This window comes from Cydia amplana, chromosome 5 (assembly GCF_948474715.1).
Source record: "Cydia amplana chromosome 5, ilCydAmpl1.1, whole genome shotgun sequence".
NCBI lineage: Eukaryota > Metazoa > Arthropoda > Insecta > Lepidoptera > Tortricidae > Cydia > Cydia amplana.
The window spans coordinates 20,055,018-20,077,905 of NC_086073.1; the positions used below are offsets into that span (position 1 = coordinate 20,055,018).

Genomic DNA, 22,888 nt, shown 5'->3' on the forward strand with positions numbered 1-22,888 from the left:
AATTTAATAGACAACAGATAAATAAAGGTTACTTACCTCTTCTTTGCGTAAAAATCAATTAAAGTCGTAATATTTATAATCACTTATTTTACGTTCGTAGTTGATTCCGCAAGCAGCACTTACAATGTCGGAAATTATGACAACCGTTGACTTATTATTGACTTAAGGTTATAAAATTTGTTCTGCTACCCTCATTTGATTATTCTACATTCAAACACATTCTAAATTCAATAGTTTATTTTTTCGTTGTCATGTCCGAGTTACGCGGAAAGACCCACTCGAAGAAATATCAAACTTTGATCTCTTGTTGTACAAATAACTATTTCCTATCAATCGAAAGTCAAGAAATCCGGTTTCGAACGTTACTAGAGAAAGGCCTCAGGATAGCTTATTACCTACTGTTTACTAACAATTTTATGGATAATGTATTGTCTGAATTTAATAAATTAATTGAATTGAATTACATTTTCGGCAACCACGTTGTGATCTAAAAAAAACCCTAAATTTTTTCAAAAACTTCTGGCACCTGAAGCTGAAATTAACCTTAATTTTAACATTTCTTGCAGTAATACAATCAGTTTCAATTTCAATATCAATATTAGTTAGTATTTAAGGTAGGTAGGTACATGGTGATTAACAGACAGACAATATACATCTAATTGTGTAGAAATATTTTCTATAGTATTAATATCCAGAACAATTGGGACTACGTATGTATGGAGAAGCGGTCTTGTGCGATCGTTCACTTTTCTCTTAGTCCCAAGATACACTTGTTAGTTTTACGTTCGAAGGTAGGGACACAGCTATACTGCAGAATGAGAGATGAATATCGTTATCTCATTATAACAAATAGCTTTATCACTGTCACTGTCATCTTACGTAAGTAAGGCCACTTGCACCATTCTACTAACCCGGACTGACTAACGTCAAATTGTACTGGTAACCATGGCAACGCCAGGTTTATCTGCTTAACCCCGGGTTAGTGGAATGGTGCAAGTGAGCCTAAAACTTACAAGTGTATCTCAGGCCTTATGGTATTCTTTGCTCTGTGTTTGTGCAGTGAATGGATAGGTTGCAGCCGCGGAACTATTGAATGCATTCTATCAATAGCTCAGCTTCGAAGCTGTGAAATGAAGGTCTTTTCAACTATTGGTTCCGTTTCTCATGCCAATCTTCTAAGCAAAGAACAAATTTATACTAGAAAGGATGAATAGTCTAAAAAACTTCATACTGGACTAATACAAATACATAGTCCAAAAATCCAAAATTATTTATTCTCTGTTGACTTGTCTGATGGTCCCATATAAACCCTATTTTCCTCTTTGGGTTGAAAGTTCATATGGCACTCGTTTTCGTAAAAACTAGGTACCTACATACCTCATGCCAAATCATGTCAAAAATAGGCCAAATATGATCACATGATTTCTGGACGATCCCAAATGCCCAAAGTCTTTATGGGAATAGACCATTATTCCCATTTGTCCCCGCCTCATGTATGGCTACGGTTACGTGTGACAGGGACAAATGGAAACACACCCAGATTACATAGATAGAGAATGCTGAAAGAAATAAAAAGGCGAAATTCCAAAAACTCGCTAACCTTCGGCGGCGCCGTGTCATGCGCCCCATCATAAACGTACAGGTGGTCGTTGCAGTCGAGCTGCAGCAGGTCGAAGTGCAGGATGAACCGCTGCAGGATGCTGTGTGTCTGGAACGTCACCGTGCAGTCCAGGTTACGCTCGTTCCGCGACCAGAGCACCCCGCCGTCCAGCTTGCGGTATTGCCGTTGCAAGAAATGGTCCTTGCATAAGGAGTCCATGTAATCTGGAATGAAGGAAAATAGAGTTAGTATTTAAGAGTTTTGGATTAAAAAAAAAAAAAAAAAAAAAAAAGTTAGAATTGGGAGTTATTGAGCTTCTTCATATGGTCAATGTGGAGAAGATCGGCGTATAAAATGTATTGCAGGGAAGATAGTTCTAGGACAAGGACTCTCGTATTTGTATACGTACGTCGCTCATGCAGACACCGCACGGACTGGTATATGGCCCTAAAAGGTGGACAAAATCTTGTGTTCCACCCCCTTTAAGCCATTGTTTTTCAAAACTAGTATTTACCGAATAGTAACAAAAATACATCAACAGTTTTGAATCATTCACGGTTAGTTTCACTAGACTTATATCGACCGGGATACAATACAAAAGGTAATCACGGTTTATATCCAGTTCGATATAAGTCTAGTGAAAAAATACATCACGTGTGTAGACTTAGCCGAAAGTTACTGTTCGCCGGGAGTGTCTGTGTGATTGTTCGATGCGCTCGTTTGATAATTTTGAAATATTTATTATTCTTGTACGTTTAAAAATTGCGAGGACAAGTAAAACTTACTCTAAGTCCATGTCGACAAATTTATGACGTAAGAATTACATAGTAGAAATTTAATTGCATGCTATTTTTAGGGTTCCGTAGCCAAATGGCAAAAAACGGAACCCTTATAGATTCGTCATGTCTGTCTGTCCGTCTGTCTGTCCGTCCGTATGTCACAGCCACTTTTCTCCGAAACTATAAGAACTATACTGTTGAAACTTGGTAAGTAGATGTATTCTGTGAACCGCATTAAGATTTTCACACAAAAATAGAAAAAAAAACAATTAATTTTTGGGGTTCCCCATACTTCGAACTGAAACACAAAATTTTTTTTTTCATCAAACCCATACGTGTGGGGTATCTATGGATAGGTCTTCAAAAATGATATTGAGGTTCCTAATATCATTTTTTTCTAAACTGAATAGTTTGCGCGAGAGACACTTCCAAAGTGGTAAAATGTGTGTCCCCCCCCCCCCTAACTTCTAAAATAAGAGAATGATAAAACTAAAAAAAATATATGATGTACATTACCATGTAAACTTCCACCGAAAATTGGTTTGAACGAGATCTAGCAAGTAGTTTTTTTTAATACGTCATAAATCGCCTAAATACGGAACCCTTCATGGGCGAGTCCGACTCGCACTTGGCCGCTTTTTTACCAAGCAACAAAATAACAATAGCACAAGACAATATCTTACACAACTAAGCAAACACAATTGAATACGGTAAATTATGTATCCAATATGCCAGGACAATCCCTGTCGCGGTAACCTCGACTGCTCTATTTAATTCAAACGCTCGTATAAATAATGCAAGACTGCCATGTCACATTACCCACCCGGGTGCGTATTCTGCTGTAATAATTTGATATGGTTTAATGCAAAATTGTAGTTTTTATATTGAATTTTTAAGCATTTTAATTAAGGGCATATACTGTGACACGGTTCACATGGATCACTATATTTTCAAGGGCAGGTTTCAACCAAAACCTTAGAAAGTTGAGCGCCACTTGCACTTTCCCATTAACCCAGGGTTAACCGGTTATACTTGGCGTTACCATGGTTACCAGTACATTGTCAAATAATGGGTTAACGGCTTTCATTTCATTTATTTCTGTTATAAATCGTTGCCTGCGTTCTATAGTAATATAATTTTAACATAAAATTGCTATAATAATATTTCCGACGAATCAGCGGGCTCAGCACGGTTCCATTTTTATCGACTATCACTATGTAATAATCCAAATTGAATGTAATTTATTTTTCTATTGACCTGTTTATCATTTTAGTTTTATATTGACCTATTTTTCATTTTATTTTATTTTAATTTGACGATCATTATGAGATATCCGTGCTTAGCTTAGCCATATTGACATTGTTGTTTTTTTATATTTTTTATTTTATATTATTTGACATTGTTAATAATTTAGTTAATTAATCGATTGCTTATAATGGTTTTTAAATTGTGTATTGCTTGACATTTGTATAATTATAATCAATTGTTATTTTTCTACTTGACGATCATAATATAAATTCGTATAGATTAGTGTAAAATAATTTATATTGTAATTTCATATTATGAAATAAATAAATCTAAATCTAAATCTAAATCTATGCCCGTCACTTTCGCACTTACATACTTGTTAGAACGTGACAGGCATGGTGATAAACGATAAAAATGCGACCGTGCTACTAGAGCTGAACAGCAAAATTTTAAACAGGAGTATAATTATTAATTACATATTATCACATTAACTGAGATAAAAGGTAAAAACCCACGCTGTGTTCAACTGTTCATTTCTTCCGTCGCAAGTTTCAAGTGGCACGCCATATATTTTGTTTCCTTCTAATTTCCTAACATTACTTTTGAGCTGAAAACCATATCAAAATTTGATAGCAGAATTGGCCTCTCTGTCACATTACCTCCCCGGTGGATAAGCTCAGCTTTAACAAAGTGCCGTTCAGAATAATATTCATAAAAAGAGCCCTAAGAGAAATTAAATGTGTTCAGACAAAGAATGTTAAATGTTTTGAGACAAGGCCTTAAATTAAATAATAGGTACTACAAAACAGACATGTATAGACTTCTATGGTTATTTGGAGATGGAAAAGGTATCCAATGTCAGAATTAGAGTTCTAATTTCAAATAAATTGTTTATTTGAATGCTACACACTTCGTCACTTTATTGATGTAAGTAAATGCTTTATTGTACCTATTAATAATATTTTGTCGCATCTTTGACAATCTTTTTTGGAATTTTTGTGTTAAAATCTTTTATGATTGCGAAATATATTCTTCTTGTTTTCATCGGTGATTTTCAACAGCTGTTGTGAAAGAAATTTCTTGCCAGTAAAATAAATACAAAGTGCTAGGTACTGAAAGTCCGCAACATGGCAAGGCCATATAGAATCCTGTCAGTGTATAATCCTTGAAAAGTTTTCACTGTGGCTACTATGCCAAGAAAAAATGGCTTCACTGGCACCTTCCTTCTAAATTATTAACACACTTTTACCTAAGTATTTAAGCAAAGAATTTCGTCTTGAAAATTTATTTTTCAGTATATTAATATTATATACTTTAAAAATACATCGACATCCTCCTTTGTAAGAATTCCTTTGGCAGTTTACTATTAAGTACTTGTACTGTACCTAGACTGTGCAAATTCTTTAAAAATATGTCGTCTCTTCTGAAATACGAATATCATTTTAGAATTACAACGCAAACGACATTCCTGAGAACGCTAACATTTCTATTGATATCATATCTTAACTTTCACATGCCTCCGACATTTCCAATTTAAACTCTAAACGTGAGTATACAAGATACAATATTGCTCGATGATATAAGCAGGATGTATCTGACGACAGAGATAGGATTATCTTTGAGATGCCGATATCTTGCACTCGGTTACGATACTCCTAGTGATCAGGTTGATCTTAAGTTATTGATAGAGAGCACACGCGAAGTCAGCCATGTAAGTAAAATGTTTAATATACTTATTATTTTTTTTAAACTCTGCAATATTGAAGCAAGGAAAATCTTTTCCTTGTGCATATCATTAGAAAGAAAGAAGAAAAAGAAATAAAATACATTTATTTACGTCAAACCAAACCAGTTCATTAGTTCATTACATAGAATACATAGATGAGATAGACGTTAAAAAGGACCCCCCCACTCAGCATTAGTTCATGAGAAGGTTGAGTGAGAGACGTACAAACAGCGACACTTTTAAGTATCCATCGGTGGACAATATATGCCTTTTGTAATAAGGTTTACGAACTGTCAGTTAACATTGTGGGCGATGGTACTCGAAGAGAGTATTAGACTTATAGTGGAGGATGATTATCCACTGAAGATGATGCTAATGATCAATATTCTCTCAATGATGTATCGAAAATAAGACGCCAAATGTCAGTGCTAATCTGATTACTCAGATATGCTGCGTTAAACGTGTAAGAGCTCTAAACGCATCCACTACGTCTTACATAGGCTCCGTTAAGTAGCTCGATCCTATTTCTAATTGATCAAAATTATTATGAGAATTACAAACGCCATCGTTAGTTGAGAAGATATATAATATGTATAGGTACGGTAGGCAATTAATTTATCGGGCACTTCGTATTATATCACATTCCTTAGTGCCCGCTGTCAATTGGAATTAGAAAAATTCGCAAACTAATTGACACGCCACTCATGTTCACATTATTTTCGACGCAATCATATATTTTATTATTTATTGTCAACAAAATCGTATTCTATTTCAGGAGCGGCTGCGGCGTGCTGGCTCTGACCATCCTCTTGCTGGCCAGCGTGTCTCCAGCCCCCACCCGAACTGCCCGTTCCCTCTCAGCCATGGTGTCAGGAGACACCACGGGTCTAGAGGTACCCCGGGACCTTATTGCGGGTACCGGTGTAGGTACAGGGGCTATGCAGCTGGTCATTAATGTTCATACGGACAGCACGGGGAACATTGAGGTTTATACTAATTAGGATACCCCAAAAGTTTTTGTAGTTGCTGATTTTGAACGTCATGAGAAAGAGGATATTGATTATTCGGCGGGAGAAGTTAACGTTTTATGGGGTCGATAAGAAAGAAGACTAGAATAATGTATACCTATAATATATTGTAACGTGCTTAACAATTTGTGAATTAAAAAATTCGATCATAATTTATTGGTCAAACAACAAATGCAACAACAGACCTACAAAATGATATAAAATCCTTAATGTTTTAAGGGTTGATTGAAATTGCTTGATGTTTTATCTACTCAGAATCACGAGCTCTTTTGATTTCGACTTTTTCTCCTATCGGGATTGAAAAACTCGTCATTTTTGGATCCGGGGTTTTGCTGAAATATCTTAAAAACATTCAACGGATATCTAATTGTTCATAAAACTAAAAAACGTAACTGAGCAAAACTGCTTAAGCGCAAAACAAAATCGGGTTACCTGCAGAAACATCTCAAATCGGCAGATTTCTCATAAAAATCTGATTGAAAACCATTTAATACGGTTTTCGCAAAATTGGATTGGAGGAGAATCCAAGACATTCAGCGTTTCGCTAAAGGAATCGTTGTATAACGAGACCAAGACACTAATACATTTGGAAAAGGGGATTTTCCGAAATTTCAAAGGGAGACTGACAAGGGATTCAGGAGGTTACTATGCCTACGGGCCCATTCAGACCCTTTAGGCGAGGGCAATAAATGCTTTTCATTTCAATACGACGCTCTAAGGATCTCAAGTCGAGTGTTATCGGGAATAGTAAACTCGAAGAATTTGTCATGTTAGTTGTGAACCTGTATTGATTTTAGACGATACGTGGGATATATTAAGACTTTCTGCCTTAAGATTGCCGTTTTACAACACAATATGTTGATATTAGCGTAGCTCTTAGGACCCGATTCTGATTTTGAAATAGACATCTATTAGATATCTTTTAGACATCACCAAGATACGATAGCGATATTATTATGATCTAACCTGTCAGACATTTCCGCGATTCTGAAGATACTCTTGAACGATTTCCACAAGATATGACTAGAGATCCAATTATTATCTAATAGATAACTAACTCTATCTAACGTAAAAGTGACATTGGTTGCCCGAATTGAGCTGCAAAAGAGAACTAGTTGAAATCTAAACTATAACGTATCTAGAATGGATCTAGTACGTGTCGTCTCTTGTGCATATCTTGAAGTTCGAATACGGCAGTTAGTTAGCGGTTCTACCTACCTGGAGTATCTCTTTTGTTAAAGTCTTCAGTACGTACCGTTAAACCATCGAACTACACTCGTAGTCCAGTACTTACTACAACAATGGTCCACAAGTTGAACACTACACCTAATTACCAACACCAACCTTATTTTTAGTACCTGAGTTTTATTCTTCCTTGTGTAAAAATGTTTTGCTTTAGAAATGCAAAATTAATATTAACTGTATCAAGATATTCGAGTTAGTTTTAGAGTTAGGTGGTTTAACAGTACTTATCAAATTAATTAAGATTGTGTTTGATATGATATGAATAATGTTTACATTTGACAGAATAAGATTCTTTTTTAGCAATACAGTATAAGATATGAAGTGTTTTAATGCAAATAAAATGAACATCCACTTATATCGCTATAAGTGCGATTGTTCAACACAGATTTACCACAAAATAACAATAATAAGCGATTAACGGAAAAATAAAGTTGAAATTTCATTTCACGTCAAAAAGGCAACAAGGAAAATATTTCCCTGCTGCAATTTTAATTTCAAGATCAGATTTATTTTGCGGTAAATCCAACACATGTGGAGGACGTATGTGTTTATCGTATATAAATGTTTACTTTGTAAATATTTTGTTACGGAAGTAGGTTAGTGTTATTTTTATAACGTTTGTAATAAAGGAGTAAGTTTTCGATTGTGTTTTATTTGTACAAGCGACATGTTTATCTTCAAAGGCGTTATCTGGAGCGTCATCGAATATTGAGGGTATTGACTTTTTGATAGGACGTAAAAAGAGTTTAAATGTGAATAATCAAATTATCTTTCAAAAGAATATTGACAAAAAACCGCTCTGAACCAATTTTATTTTTTTGACCACGTTTCTATTTTCATTCATTCTTTCACACTTAGCTTATTATATTACCAATTTCTGAATTTTGACTACTAGTGCAAAATGCAATTTACAACAATAATAATAACTTCAGCAACAAGCACTAATATTTTTCTAAGTTTAAATTGCGAAGGAAAATAGCTAAAGCGTCTTAAATAAAATGAAGTAAGTATTAAATTCTGAAAATACGGCACTAAGAAATTCTACGCTGCCATAAATTGTGGTGTTTAAAGTGAGATTTAAAAATACATTCTGTATTTATCGAACATACTTTTCCACAAGACTTTTTTCAAGAAAAAAATCCTCTAGAAATTTTAAGAACTTTTAAGTGCCGAGCTCTTTACGATTTCTGGGTCATACACAGATTGTAAAACAAAACTTGTTTCTCTTGCCGGGCTAGCACATGATTGGCGCGACAGTATCTCGCGGCGAGATAGACTACCCGTCCCTCTTTTATTAACACAGAAAAAGACGGGTAGTCTATCTCGCCGCGAGATACTATCGCGCCAATCATGTGCTAGGGGTGCTGTGGACAGTAATTTTATCACACAGGTAAATAAAAAATAGTGTAGGTACCCTTTATGGAGATAAGAGTCTGTTCGGAAAGAGTTAACATTAGGAATGTCCGTGAGCGGAGAGTTGTAACTTGCAATAGAAGCGGATGTTTAAACTTTAAAGTGTATTAAACATCAAAACACAAGTAATTTTTAAAAGTCGCTGAAAGAATGTTGATCAGTTTGAGGAGTGTTGTTGTTGTTGTCTGTCCTAGGGCACCCCGGAGGTGCATAGGGCCTCCACAAGATCCTTCCACGCCTTCCTGTCTTGAGCAACCGTCTTGGCCTCGTTCCAGCTCAGTCCTACGGCTGTCAGCTCGTTCTCTACGCTGCGCCTCCAGGTGTGTACATCAGGGCGTTTGCGGGCTCGCTTTCCGCCCTGAGGCCGCCACTCGAACGCGATACTGGCGATGTTTGTATCTCCTCTTCGCAGGGTATGACCGATCCATCTCCACTTCCGCAACGCTACTTCTTGGGCGATCGGAGGTTGTTGGCACATACTCCACAAATCCTCATTTCTTATGGTCTTTGGCCAGAATATGCGGAGGGTTATATGGTTTGAGGAGTATAGCCTACAGTTACATTTTTTGCTCGTATTACAGGCTACACCCGGTTTACGGCTACGGTGACTTGTCCATATTGTTTTGGGGTTAACTGTAAGCGCTCAAGAGATTTTCACAATTATTTGCCACCGATGTGGTATAATGAAAAATAAGATCAAAACGTAATCAAATTGTAAAAACAGAACCAACCTCCCGTACAATCTCTGGGCAGTTCATTCTGATGTTTAATTACGTACATTAGGGGCGCGGGACGGGGGCGTGGGGGAATGGGGGGGGGGAGGTGTACGCCATAAATTCTTTTTTTAATCACTTTCAACGGCTACGCAGCTCGATTATTGCATCCTTTTCCTGCTACTTTAAGTGAAAATGTTTATTTATTTAACTAAGCGTTTATATTTAGCCAAAATCATTTTCACAGTACCCTTTAGTGCCACTTGCACCATTCCACTAACCCTGGGTTAGCAGAGTTTACCCTGGAGTTACCATGGTTACCAGTACAATTTGACACTTAGTTAACGGTTTAACCGCTTAACCTTGGGTTAGTGGGATGGTGCAAGTGGCTCTTACCCGACAAAATAATATGTATTGATGAAAATTGTATCGCTTATTATCACTTCTCAAACAATTTTTCCCTAATTTCATCCAAAAACTCCTCTGTTCTTAATCACTTACTTTTTTTCTTGCACCATTTTTACGTATCTTTTTAGCCCTATGGTTGAGGTAGAGAATGCTTTTAGACATGAAGTCCGCCATTTTACATTTTTTTGTTTTGTATTTTGTGCAAGTTTAAATAAATAAATAAAAGTGCAGTGCGATACTAATACCGACTGCAATGCATTTAGCTAATATCAAAATCGGTGTTGCTGTCCACATTTTTGACATTTACGGCAGCAATGCAGTCGACAGTAATGTCGTGCTGCAATGCTGCAGCCGTAATACTGTGTCTGAATACGGGGCAAATGGTCTGACCTTCCACTTCCTCGAATCTGGAGTAGGAACTGCACTCATCTATTCTATGGATCGCTAGCCCGGTGCTCTTCCATCTGAGCTACCAAGACCTTACCCAATACAGCGAATATTCACACCATATATTGTTTTCACTTTTATTTTGTTTCTAAACTGTGCAAAACACATTGGCTATTGATTTCTCTCAGTTCCTGTGCAGGAGGCAAGTGGACAGAACTGGCGGCCTAGCCAAGGTGACAATCGCTATCGCTTCGCGATCGAATCGCTTTGTGTCTCTATCGCTCTTCCATATTAGTGTGACAGTGATAGTTGCGTTTTGTTCGCTAAGGAGCGTTAGCGATTGGCATGTTGGCTACGAGGCTACTCATCTATTCTGCGCTGCCTATCCAACGTCAATTTAAGTGGCTAAGTGTAAACTGTAAGTGTCCGAGCTAGTCCATTACTGGACGGTTGTTTAATTTAGACTCGATCGATACTCTCATCTCGAACTTTATCGGCATAAACGCTGTAAGCGCCTTTGGAAAAGTCAGTCAATTCTAAATCTTATATTTGTGTATTAAGTTCCAAATTCAAACTATCCAATGGATTATTCAATTCAACAGCTATTTAAAAAGCAAGCTCTAGATTATTTTATCTCTTCACCACGCGTGAGAATCGTCTGATATTGGAAAGTCAGTGCTCGTACTTTAATGTACCCACACGTGTATACCTACCTACAGACAGACAAACTCGGAGACGTCTTATTCAGACGGCACTTTATCAAAAGACTCTCCCACTTGCGCGTTGTGTTCCATAAGAGTCACAAGAACGCCGCAATACAATCAAAATGATTTTAAAACGACATGTTTATACTGTTTAGACGACAACGGTTTCACTCACTTGAATTTTTAGTCGCTATTGGCGACATGTTTCGGGCCCTTCGGGAGTCCTTCTTCAGGCTCGAGTGCTCGCGGCGACTGCAACTCGTGCACTGATCGCGCCGCCCGCCACGTCGCTCGTTGCGCGCGCGCTGACAGGGCGGGGGCGGGGGGCTCGAAGGGCCCGAAACATGTCCCCAATAGCGACTAAAAATTCAAGTGAGTGAAACCGTTGTCGACTAAACTAAACAGTTTAAAATATGTCTCACGAAAGTTTAATATCGACGACATGTTTATATTACGAATTATGCTGTGATTATGAAATCTTTATTAGGTAGATGTAAGCTAGACATTTTTGTTCGTAGTTTGTCCGTTTTCAAGAACAAAGTTCGGCATATTTTGTTTACTGTAATTGAAAAATTGTTTCAAGTAAATATTTAGCATTGTTTTCTTACTTTATTGCGTGTTGTACTCACAACTATACCTACGGGTAATTTATAATTAAGTAACCTATTTACTTTTCATTGTAATAGTCAACTTAGTAACGTATGAAACTTTAAGCCTATTTTTAGTCATTTTTGTAAGACTTATTTGTAAAAGGCTGTTTGTTTTCTAAAAAAAAAAGCTATCCTATAATGTCTAGCGTCTAGCCACTGCCTAATGCACCGACTGCAATTTTCTTATAAATTGCAGTCTCGACCCCCACAGCTGTCGCTGGCATCGCATCGATAGGATCTCATTCTATACAAGTATTGAGAGGAATATAATGTTGTAATTTGTAATTTAGTGTAAAGGTGGCCCAAAAATACTTTGAATTTCTGCTGTACCCCTAGTGTGAATTTTATTCGATAGCGTGACGTGCGTTCGCGTTTGCGTTAAATATGTCGTTAGTCAAACTAAAACGTCACTTTTGACACTGGCATATCTATCCATATCACTACATAGTATAAAACAAAGTCGCTTCCCGCTGTCTGTCTATCTGTATGTATGCTTAGATCTTTAAAACTACGCAACGGATTTTGATGCGGTTTTTTTTAATAGATAGAGTGATTCAAGAGGAAGATTTATGTATAGGTAATTTGGTAACCTGTGCGAAGCCGGGGCGGGTCGCTAGTCGTATAGACGTAATATTTGAGCGAATCGGCCGTTAGTCATAATATGTTTTATTTATCCTGGCACCAATGAAATATCAGTACATAATCGCTCCCATCATACTGTTTATACAGGGTGAATTTTCTTTTTGGGTCAGTGAGGGCAGCTACCAGATCCCGTGCTGCTACGAGAAAACGGTCTAAGAAGACCTTCCCTCGATTTCAAATTAATGAAGATTGGCTTTTACAGATTTTGGAAAAAACATACAGGGTGCGAGAAAAAGGTCATTTTTGACAAACTTTTTTTTTGATGCCAATCGATCCCATTCCTATTAAGGATCAAAAGCTTGTATGGAACCAAAAAAAAATTTCCGGCTAGAAAAGCCACAAATCGAGGAAAACTTTTCCCATACAATTTGTATGAAAATGAAAACTTTTATTTTTCACATGCTATTTTTGTATGCCAATCGATTCCATTCCTATCCAGTATCAATAGTTTCTTTGGGGTCAACTTACGGTAATGTACTAAAAAGCCACAAATTAAAGAAAACTTTTTCCATACATTTACTATGGAGAAAATGTGAAATTTAATTCACATTTTTCTATCTGGCCAATCAGTCCTGTTACATTTAAGGACCATAATACTGTATGAAGACATTGCTGTAGGACTGATGGGCGAGATAGAAAATTGAGAATAACATTTCACATTTTCCCCATAGTAAATGTATGGAAAAAGTTTTTATTAATTTGTGGCTTTTTAGTACATTACCGTAAGTTGACCCCTAGGAAAATATTGATACTGGATAGGAATGGAATCGATTGGCATACAAAAACAGCATGTGAAAAATAAAAGTTTTCATTTTCATACAAATTGTATGGGAAAAGTTTTCCTCGATTAGTGGCTTTTCTAGCCGGAAATTTTTTTTTTGGTTCCATACAAGCTTTTGATCCTTAATAGGAATGGGATCGATTGGCATCAAAAAAAAAGTTTGTCAAAAATGACCTTTTTATGTATGTATCTGTATGTTTTTTCCAAAATCTGTAAAAGCCAATCTTCATTAATTTGAAATCGAGGGAAGGTCTTCTTAGACCGTTTTCTCGTAGCAGCACGGGATCTGGTAGCTGCCCTCACTGACCCAAAAAGAAAATCCACCCTGTATAGGTACATATTTGTCCTTCAAATCAGTACATTACAATACATACAAAATTACAACCGAAGTTTTTAACATCCTTTTACACCGTTCAATATTTCCAGCATTACTTACAGTAAATTAAATTTAACAGCTAATATCCCGAAAACCCCTCACTTAGCAAAATTGATCCGCACCACATTAATCTCCAGCATCATAACTCTTAAAAAAGTACGCTGCGGCAATTACGGCGGGCTTATTGCCTCCGGGGAATCTGCTCCACCCAATTAGCCCTTACTTCCTTATATATGTGTTATTAATTTGATAGCGTTTATGAGCAGGCTCTGAAGGGAATAGTCCAGTGTTTATGTTAAAGGGTAGGTGAATTCTAGTAAGTTTTTGTTGTTATTAAGAAATGCTACATCAAATAGCATTTTAAGTACAAAAGATTTATATTACAACTCAACGCGTGGAAGTAGACTATTTTGTAACCCAAATTCACCCCATTAGAGATTTATTAAAAAAAACCTTGATTTACATCATTTGAATAATATATGCTCCAATTTTTTAAGCTACCTTTAAAGATTTAACCTGTACGCCATTTGTCAGTTATGTAGTATCTATTATTGCTGAGTTTTTTTCTCATCTGTTTAGATTAGTCAACACTTTTAACGAACTAGTATGCCCAAAGTATATTGAACAACCAATGCTATTGGTATGTATCTATGGGTCTTATTTGCCTGACAATAAATGATATTTAATTTAATTTTAATTATTTTAAGGCCTCTTGCCTATGGTATGTTTCATGTCATCATAATCTACGCCGACTGCTACATATCGCCACCTCATTTTCCCCATAAACTTCTCCGTTAAATGGTAACCTAATATGCATACGCGTAATACTGACGCCCGGAGGCTTAGCAAAGCAGCAGGGACGTCGACCAATCAGCGTCGTATTAGCTTTAAAAGCTTTGGGTTTCACATGCATAATATACTCGTATGTTAAGGTTTACCTAGCGGATGAGACTGCGCGTCAAAATTATTTACCCCATTATCTAATAGGTTTAGAAGCACAGATACTCTCTAGAATAGGAGGTCAATTTGAACGTACATTTTGATATCTCATTAATTACTATTTTGTTATTATTTGCATGCTCGTATTTGTTCATAATTGCCGCGAGCGAGAGGCACGGGCGAATTATACCTAGAAGATATCATTTGAATATCAAAGTTATACGTTCGAAATTGCCTCCAGGATAAGTAATATACGAGGGGTGTTCAAAATATTCTCGGTATGAGAATGAAAACAAACAAGTACGAAAAGTTTGATATTTTTATTTTTCAATATACTCCCCCCCTATGTTCATACACTTAAAAGATCGATCAATTATTTTTTTTAATCCCTCGTAAAAATATTTTTTATCTTTCGTGTAAAAATGCTCCTCCACTGCCGCCTTCAATGCTTCATCGTCAGAAAATTTATTTCCACGCAGATCCTTTTTAAGATTGGGGAGCAAAAAGAAGTCGCTGAGGGCTAAGTCCGGACTATACGGTGGGTGAGTAACAGTTTTAAACCCACATTCAACAATAGCTGCCTTGGCAATATGAGCAGTATGGACGGGGGCGTTGTCATGCAGAAGCAGAATACCTTTGGTTAACTTTCCTCGCCTCTTTTCTTTAATTACATCCTTTAATTGACGTAGAATGTTAGCGTAGTACTGTCCTGTGATATTTACACCTTTTTCTTTATAATCGATTAGTAATACTCCTTCACAATCCCAAAATATCGTGGCCATGACCTTGCCAGCTGAAGGGATGACCTTGAACTTCTTGGGATGAGCTGAACCCTTAATGTGCCACTGCATGGACTCTTGTTTACTCTCTGGGTCATAATGATGAACCCAGGTTTCATCTCCAGTAACTATTCTTTGCAGCACCTCATCAGGATTTTCACCGCACAGGTCAATAAAATCGGAACAACAAGCTACACGCATGTCTTTTTGAAGCCGAGTCAGCATTCGCGGAACCCATCTTGCACTTACTTTTGACATATTAAGATGGTCATGTATAATATCATGTACGGTACCAATAGAGAGATTGGTTACTTGTGCTATAGATTTTACCTTCACTCGACCATCTTCCAATATAAGTTTTTCCACTTTATCAATATTTTCTTGTGAAGTAGCTACTACAGGCCGGCCAGGTCTAGGGTCATCTTCAATACTCTCCCTTCCGCGTTTAAACTCGCTTGACCACTTTTGAATGGTAGATAAAGAAGGAGCAGACTCACGGTAAACACAATCCATTTCCTCTTTTATGGTTTTTTGATTTTTACCCTGTTTTGTCAAGAATTTTATCACGCATCGATGTTCTAATTTAGTTAACATTGTCAATTCGCACATGATGTTCATGTTTGTTCAGCAATTGCAGAAAAACAAAAGACCATCTCGGTTCGAATTATACTTTTTTTTAATGTCAATGAATAAACCTTAGCGGCCAGTAACGAAAGAAATTTTAGAAGAGGTCGTAAGATATCAATACCGAGAATATTTTGAACGCCCCTCGTATTTCGTGCAGTGGCCGCTCACCCCCCTTCCCGAATTATAATAACAGTTACAGATGATGATGATGATGGTCTGTGATAAATGCATAATATTTTATTTTTACAAGCTTTTATTTAACTTGCAATAGCCGCTCTGTCTGCTGGTACGGGATAATCTGTACGAAACGTCTACCAGCATCACAGAGCGCGCTCGTCTCCTTGCTGCAACGAGATGGGAATCTGGCTCATGGTTGCAGGCCCTGCCGTCAAAGAATCTGGGCACACTACTGTCTACCAATACTTTTAGGATTTCTTTGTGTTTGCGCTTGGGGGTGGCATGTGTGGCTCCTCATCGATGCCAGTGCGGTGTAAATGTGACGCGTTTTGGTCTCCACGGCCTATCCTGCTCGAGGAGCGTCGGCCGCCTTTCACGACACGCGTCTTAACAACATCCTCCGCCGAGCCCTCGTCACGGCTGGGGTTCCGGCGGTTCTGGAACCGCGATGACGGGAAAAGACCGGACGGCATGACCCTCGTTCCCTGGAAGATTGGACGGCCTTTAGTTTGGGATGCCACATGTGTGGATACCCTTGCGCCGTCCCATCTTCCAGGAACATCAATCAGAGCTGGTGCGGCCGCAAACACAGCTGAACACCTCAAGCGGCGCAAATATGCAGCCATTGATTCTGGCTGCATGTTTGAGCCGTTTGGGGTGGAAACCCTTGGGCCGTGGGGACCTGGCGCCCACGGCATATTTTCTGAGCTGGCGAAGCGTCTCGTGGAGGCGTCGGGTGACAAAAGGGCTGGCTCCTACCTGGCGCAACGCATTGGCATTGCCGTCCAGCGCGGCAATGCCGCCAGCCTTCTTGGCATCCTGCCACAAGGCACTGAGCTAGAGACAGTCTTTTATTTATAATTGTAGTTATTGTTATTATAGTTAGTTGTAGTTTTTAATTTTAGTTTATATTTTTTTTTTATATTACTCACTTTTATGTTATTAATAATTTGTAAGTATATATGTATGTAACTATGTTTGTACGGGTCAAATCTTGCAAGTTAAATTTGACCCACTTCCCGACTTCCAATGAAGCTGAAAATTTGCATACATATCGTATGTAAGTCGGGTGACAATGCAATATTATGGTACCATCGAGCTGATATGCTGATGGAGACAGGAGGTGGCCATAGGAACTCTGTGATAAAACAACGAAACCTAATTGTGTTTGGGGCTTTCAGAATTGCCTCGATGAGCATTAGTTGCCTGTGGAAAGAAAAGTACAGTCAGCGATAAAAGCTTGTACCAAAAATGATTTTTTTGACAAAAATTTCTTTATTCTATCGATGCTGCTATACCCTAAGTGTAAGGCCTGAGTGGACGCTCATGTTGGACGTGCAGCGGGGCGGGGCGTGCGGCGTGCATGTTAAACAAATGCAAACGTATAGGAGCGGTCTTAGTGCACGCTGCTCGAATTACTCCTGACCCCGACGCCACACTGCACGCCCCGCCGAACGCTCCGCTTCGAGCCTCCACTCAGGCCTTACACTAAGGGTCACAAAGCAATCAGGTCATACTCGACGCCATTACTAAACTACAAAGAGCTTCGATGGTATGAATTGCATAGATTTCCGGATTCAAAAGCAAATAGCCCATTGACGTCAAAGAATGCGAAGCGCATGCAAATGTGAACTTTAATCTTCGGAGAGACGTTCCAATTTCCTATGACACTGTAAATTGAGCCTCCTATATTATCCCAGTGAAACGCCATTTTGCTGAAATAGTTGGGATAGATGAAATAAGATTTCAGAAGAAAGGATTTAGTATTACATACTTATTATACCAAATTTCATCTAAATCGGTTCAGCTGTTTGAGCGTGAAGAGGCAACAGACAAACAGACACACAAAGTTATTATTTTTATATTAGTAGGGATTCAAATCATCTAGTAGTTAGTAACAAGATTTTATGCACCATCTACCATCGCTCACACATCAGAGGGGCTACCGCGAAAACCGAAAATTGCGGGGATCTTTCTCTTTTACTCCAATGAAGGCGTAATTAGAGTAACAGAGAAAGATCCCCGCAATTTGCGAATTTCGGTTTTCACGGTAGCCCCTCAGGACCTTATGCCTTTTGTAATAAGGTCCACCGATGTAAAGTTAGGAGTGTTGCAGTTCTCAATATCGTGCCCGCAATTACTTCTCGCATCTTCTTTTTGAAGTGAAAACTTCTTTAGCGGCGCTGTGCACTTTTTGTGATGGGGAAAAAATGTTAAACTCGCGAGAGGTGTGACGTGGCCGTTTGACGTAACACGGACATGTGACCTGATCGAAAAACTGTTACTTCAATGTCATTGAGTTTTTCTTTATTGATTTAAAAATCTAGTGAGTTTCGCTCTAACTGGTATTATATATAACTCGAGTACTAACAGTGATGTGCTTAGGGGTTTCAAGTAATGCGACTAAATAACGCTAGATGGCGTTAACCTCAATTATACAGAGTGCTGCAGATATTTTGCGATAGTGATTGAGTTTTCACTTCTGCCAGCACTCCCGGAGTGTAAGCCGTTGCTTTTTTTTTTAAGTCGTCTTTCTAAAGAGTGCTAATTCAAGGGCCACCAAGTACTGAACATAACAAAAACCTTCTCAACAGGACAGAACCGAGATTATTCCTTTACTGTGACACAAGTGTCCGATTAGCGGTGAGACAGAAAACGATATAAAAAGCGTTTACTACGCCCCGATACGTCTGCTCTCAACCTAACCTAGGCTGTGGCTGTGGTTACGAGGAGCGGGTAAGGGCAGGTTTTAAGCGGTATTTTTTATTAGAACACTAGCTCTTACCTTACTGTGATAGAGTCGCCTTTTGTAAGTACTGGATATTCTGAACCTTTTTAAATCAACAGTTTATACAAATTTTTTATTCATAATAGGTTATTAAGTGTTAATACGATCCAAGAAATGCCTGATAAGAAGAGTTTTGATTGGTATTTGTATAAAATAGTTATTTTCGATACAAGTGCGAAAAAGAGGAAATTCGAAACGAGTGGCGATAAATTAAAACACGACCGAAGGGAATGTTTTAAATCGACACGAGTTGCGAATTACCTATTCGCACGTGTATCGAACAACGTTTTACAGTACATATGACACTTTAAAGTTTCGACATACGCACGAAAAGTGCTATTTTACGCACTAGTGTACTGTAAAATCTATACTCTATATATCTATTAAATAAAGTTAAAGCCAAACTGGCACCTTTTATTTTTTTAAGTACAATTCTGTTATATTTTTATAAAAATTGGACAGTTTCTTTTTTGAGGATGTATTAAAGAATAGATATTCTAATCGATCTATAAATATTATGTAGTTATTTTGATTTTAAGTGACATAATTTAATTAGCAATTAGGATAAAAATGGACAGTGTCTATTTAAAAGAGGTCATATTATTGCTTTTAATAAATCGCGTATTAAAAGTACAAATATATCGAGTTTTAAAGCATATGGCTATAAAGGAGGTTCGAAAAAAATATAATCCACCACACTTAAACCACCTTGTTGATAAATTCATATCCTTTTCGAAGAAATATATACAACATTATATACGTTAAAATAATAGATTAAGACAATGTCGATTATTAACTAATTGGCGGATGACTTGAAGCGCCTTTATGAATAGGGGTAAACTACTGCCTAATTAACACCAAAACAGTGTAATGCAATTCAAGCCAAACAGTTAATCTTACATAACTTTTCTATGTAACTAAATCCAGACACCAATTAAACTAAAATAAAACAGCACAATCCAAGCCAAACACGCTAATTAACCCGCTTCTTGCAAGACGTGTCCCGCGCTCGGCTATCGACCCGCCATTATACCTCCAGGTCATTCACCCCGCGCCCCGCTACGCCCGTAGCGTAGACCCTCTACGCCGTAGCCGTAGCCGAATTTTTTCGTAGGCTGGACAATTTGGTTTATTAGATTGTTATTTGATAGGTTATTGTTTATTGAGTTAATTGCGCGGTTGGGTTTGATATTGGGTAACATTAACATCTCCTGCTATAATTAAATAAAAAACCGGCCAAGTGCGAGTCGGACTCGCGCACGGAGGGTTCCGCACCATCAACAAAAAATAGAGCAAAACAAGCAAAAAAACGGTCACCCATCCAAGTACTGACCCCGCCCGACGTTGCTTAACTTCGGTAAAAATCACGTTTGTTGTATGGGAGCCCCACTTAAATCTTTATTTTATTCTGTTTTTAGTATTTGTTGTTATAGCGGCAACAGAAATACAACATCCATGAAAATTTCAACTCTCTAACTATCACGGTTCGTGAGATACAGCCTGGTGACAGACGGACGGACGGACGGACGGACGGACGGACGGACGGACGGACAGACAGCGGAGTCTTAGTAATAGGGTCCCGTTTTTAACCTTTGGGTACGGAACCCTAAAAAAAGGCTACGTACTGTATCAAATTATAACATTATTTTGCCGATAACCTGTTATCATTATCTGTTCTGTAATTTACAAACATTTTTGTGTGCAATTTTTATTCTCAAATTTACCATCCACTTTCAGTAACTGAGCAGGTATATGTAGGTCTATGAAAAGTCTCATACAATACGATATTAGCAATCATAAATATGCGTAGATATATTTTTGTTTTGAAATGTAGACACTATTTTTTAATAATTCAACAGTTCCATGAAACTTGAAAACTGCCCCAAAATATCTTTATACTACATAAATGGTGGAAAGATTAGGTATATCTATAATGTTATAGTGTAGGATATCCGTTATTATGATAATACAACCATCGAGCCGGAAGACTCGATTTCGTTTATCTTAGGTATAACGAGTACGTTAGACGCTTGATTGCACGCACTCATAAGGCGGGATTCCACCGGTGTGTGGCACTGTGCGGCACAAGCATTTTTGTACTGGATATATTTGTGCCGCACAGTGCCGCACGCTGGTGGAATCCCGTCTAACCATGCGGGACGCAACTAATACTAGAAAAGCGGAGAAGAGATGTGGATTGCTAATTGCTATTGGTTGATTCCCGCACGTTTCCTCTCATCGCCGCCATAGTGGAAATGCAGTCTTAGATTTATATTTGTAACTGTAAAAGGTCAAACTAGGTCGATTTACAACAACCACTAGAAATAACCCTCCATCGATCGGGCCACTGTTATTCTTGCTTAACCAGAGCCTTGGGCGTCGCCAGGGAACCGGGGGGGCCAGCTACCAAATACAATATACGAACTTGCTGCACACTTAATTGTTTTCCATCGTATTTTCTCGGAGGCGTTCGTATTTGTCATGCTGCTTCAGTCAACCTCAGTACGTTTTGTACCGAGACTGACTGAAATAGCAAGACACGTTCGTACGTTTTCGTGAAAATACGATGGAAAATAATAATACACTACATCTGTAGGAAAGGTTAATAATTCTTGTAAATAATCTAAACCGTATTTTGGTTCCTTAATTAAAATTAGTAATATTCAATGGTTTTGTATGGTCGAGTAAATAATAGAAACGTGAATTTCGGCTTGCCATGTGATTTGATTGCAAAACCTTTTTACATAAATCGCTTCATTTACCTATCCATGTATAGTTCAAACAAGATTGTCAATAAATAAGACCAAAAAAAACTATACTCATCCTTTTCTTTTGGGTGCTAGTACTAGTGTAAGACAAAGATAGTATGATTCTCTGTCTATGTTTGAAATGAGACAGTTCTTTGACAAACTATAGATTAGATCTATCAATGACAAACAAACAAAATGTTAGGATAAAATCTTATCCTAATATACGCACTCGTAAACAACATTAGGTATATACGACATCAAAATAATATATATGATTAATGGAATATTTACCAAAAACCAAATCAAGTCTAAAACGATTACGCTTCCATTATAATAACGACGTAGTTTGAGGTCCAAATTAAAAGAGACAGCGAAAAATGGTCTAAGAAATAATCATGACATTCGTGACCATCATGTATGAGGAAAGTCTTTCTATGTACTTAAGTATTTTTCTGTTAATTATACTAATGCATTCGTTTTATTTTTAGTCTTATCATTAAATTTAGTTTTTAATGTCTTTAAATATATTTAACTGATTATTTTTCCCTACAAGTGTAGGAATGTTGCCCTTTTGTGCCAGCCGGGATAACACATGATTGGCGCGATTAGACAAAGACGGGTAGTCTATCTCGCGGCGAGATACTGTCGCGCCAATCACATGCTAGGCCTACTGGGTTTATCTTATTCCATCTAAGCTTACGATGCTTAACCCGTCGAACGGCCATCATACAACAAATTAATGCAAAGCAATTTGACCCATATTTCTGATACTGAGTCGCTACAACCCAAATTGAGGTAGTATCACACGTGTGATACTGAGGTGCTCCATGGGTTAAACGCGCGGTTGTTTTATGCGATAAACGCAGAGTTAAACAATGCGTTTGCCGCAACCCAATTTACATCAGACACTACATTGTTTGTGTAAGGCCTGAGTGAACGCTCGAGTTGGGCGTGCAGCGGGGCGGGGCGTGCAGCGGGGCGGGGCGTGCGGCGTGCATGTTAAACAAATGCAAGCGTATAGGAGCGGCCTTAGTGCACGCTGCTCAAATCACTTGGGAGCTCGACGCCACGCTGCACGCCCCGCCGAACGCTCCGCTTCAAGCGTCCACTCAGCTCAGGCCTTACACT

General features: G+C 38.0%; 1 protein-coding gene across 1 annotated transcript in view; it reads right to left on the reverse strand.

Moving 5' to 3' along the window:
* The window catches only part of LOC134648363 (uncharacterized), a 96,345-nt gene that overhangs the window by 23,177 nt on the left and 50,280 nt on the right, over positions 1-22,888 (reverse strand). Inside the window, exon 2 of the mRNA XM_063502884.1 lies at positions 1,601-1,824. Within this exon, the coding sequence (XP_063358954.1) occupies positions 1,601-1,824 (224 nt within the window). The remainder of the gene's footprint in view (positions 1-1,600; positions 1,825-22,888) is intronic.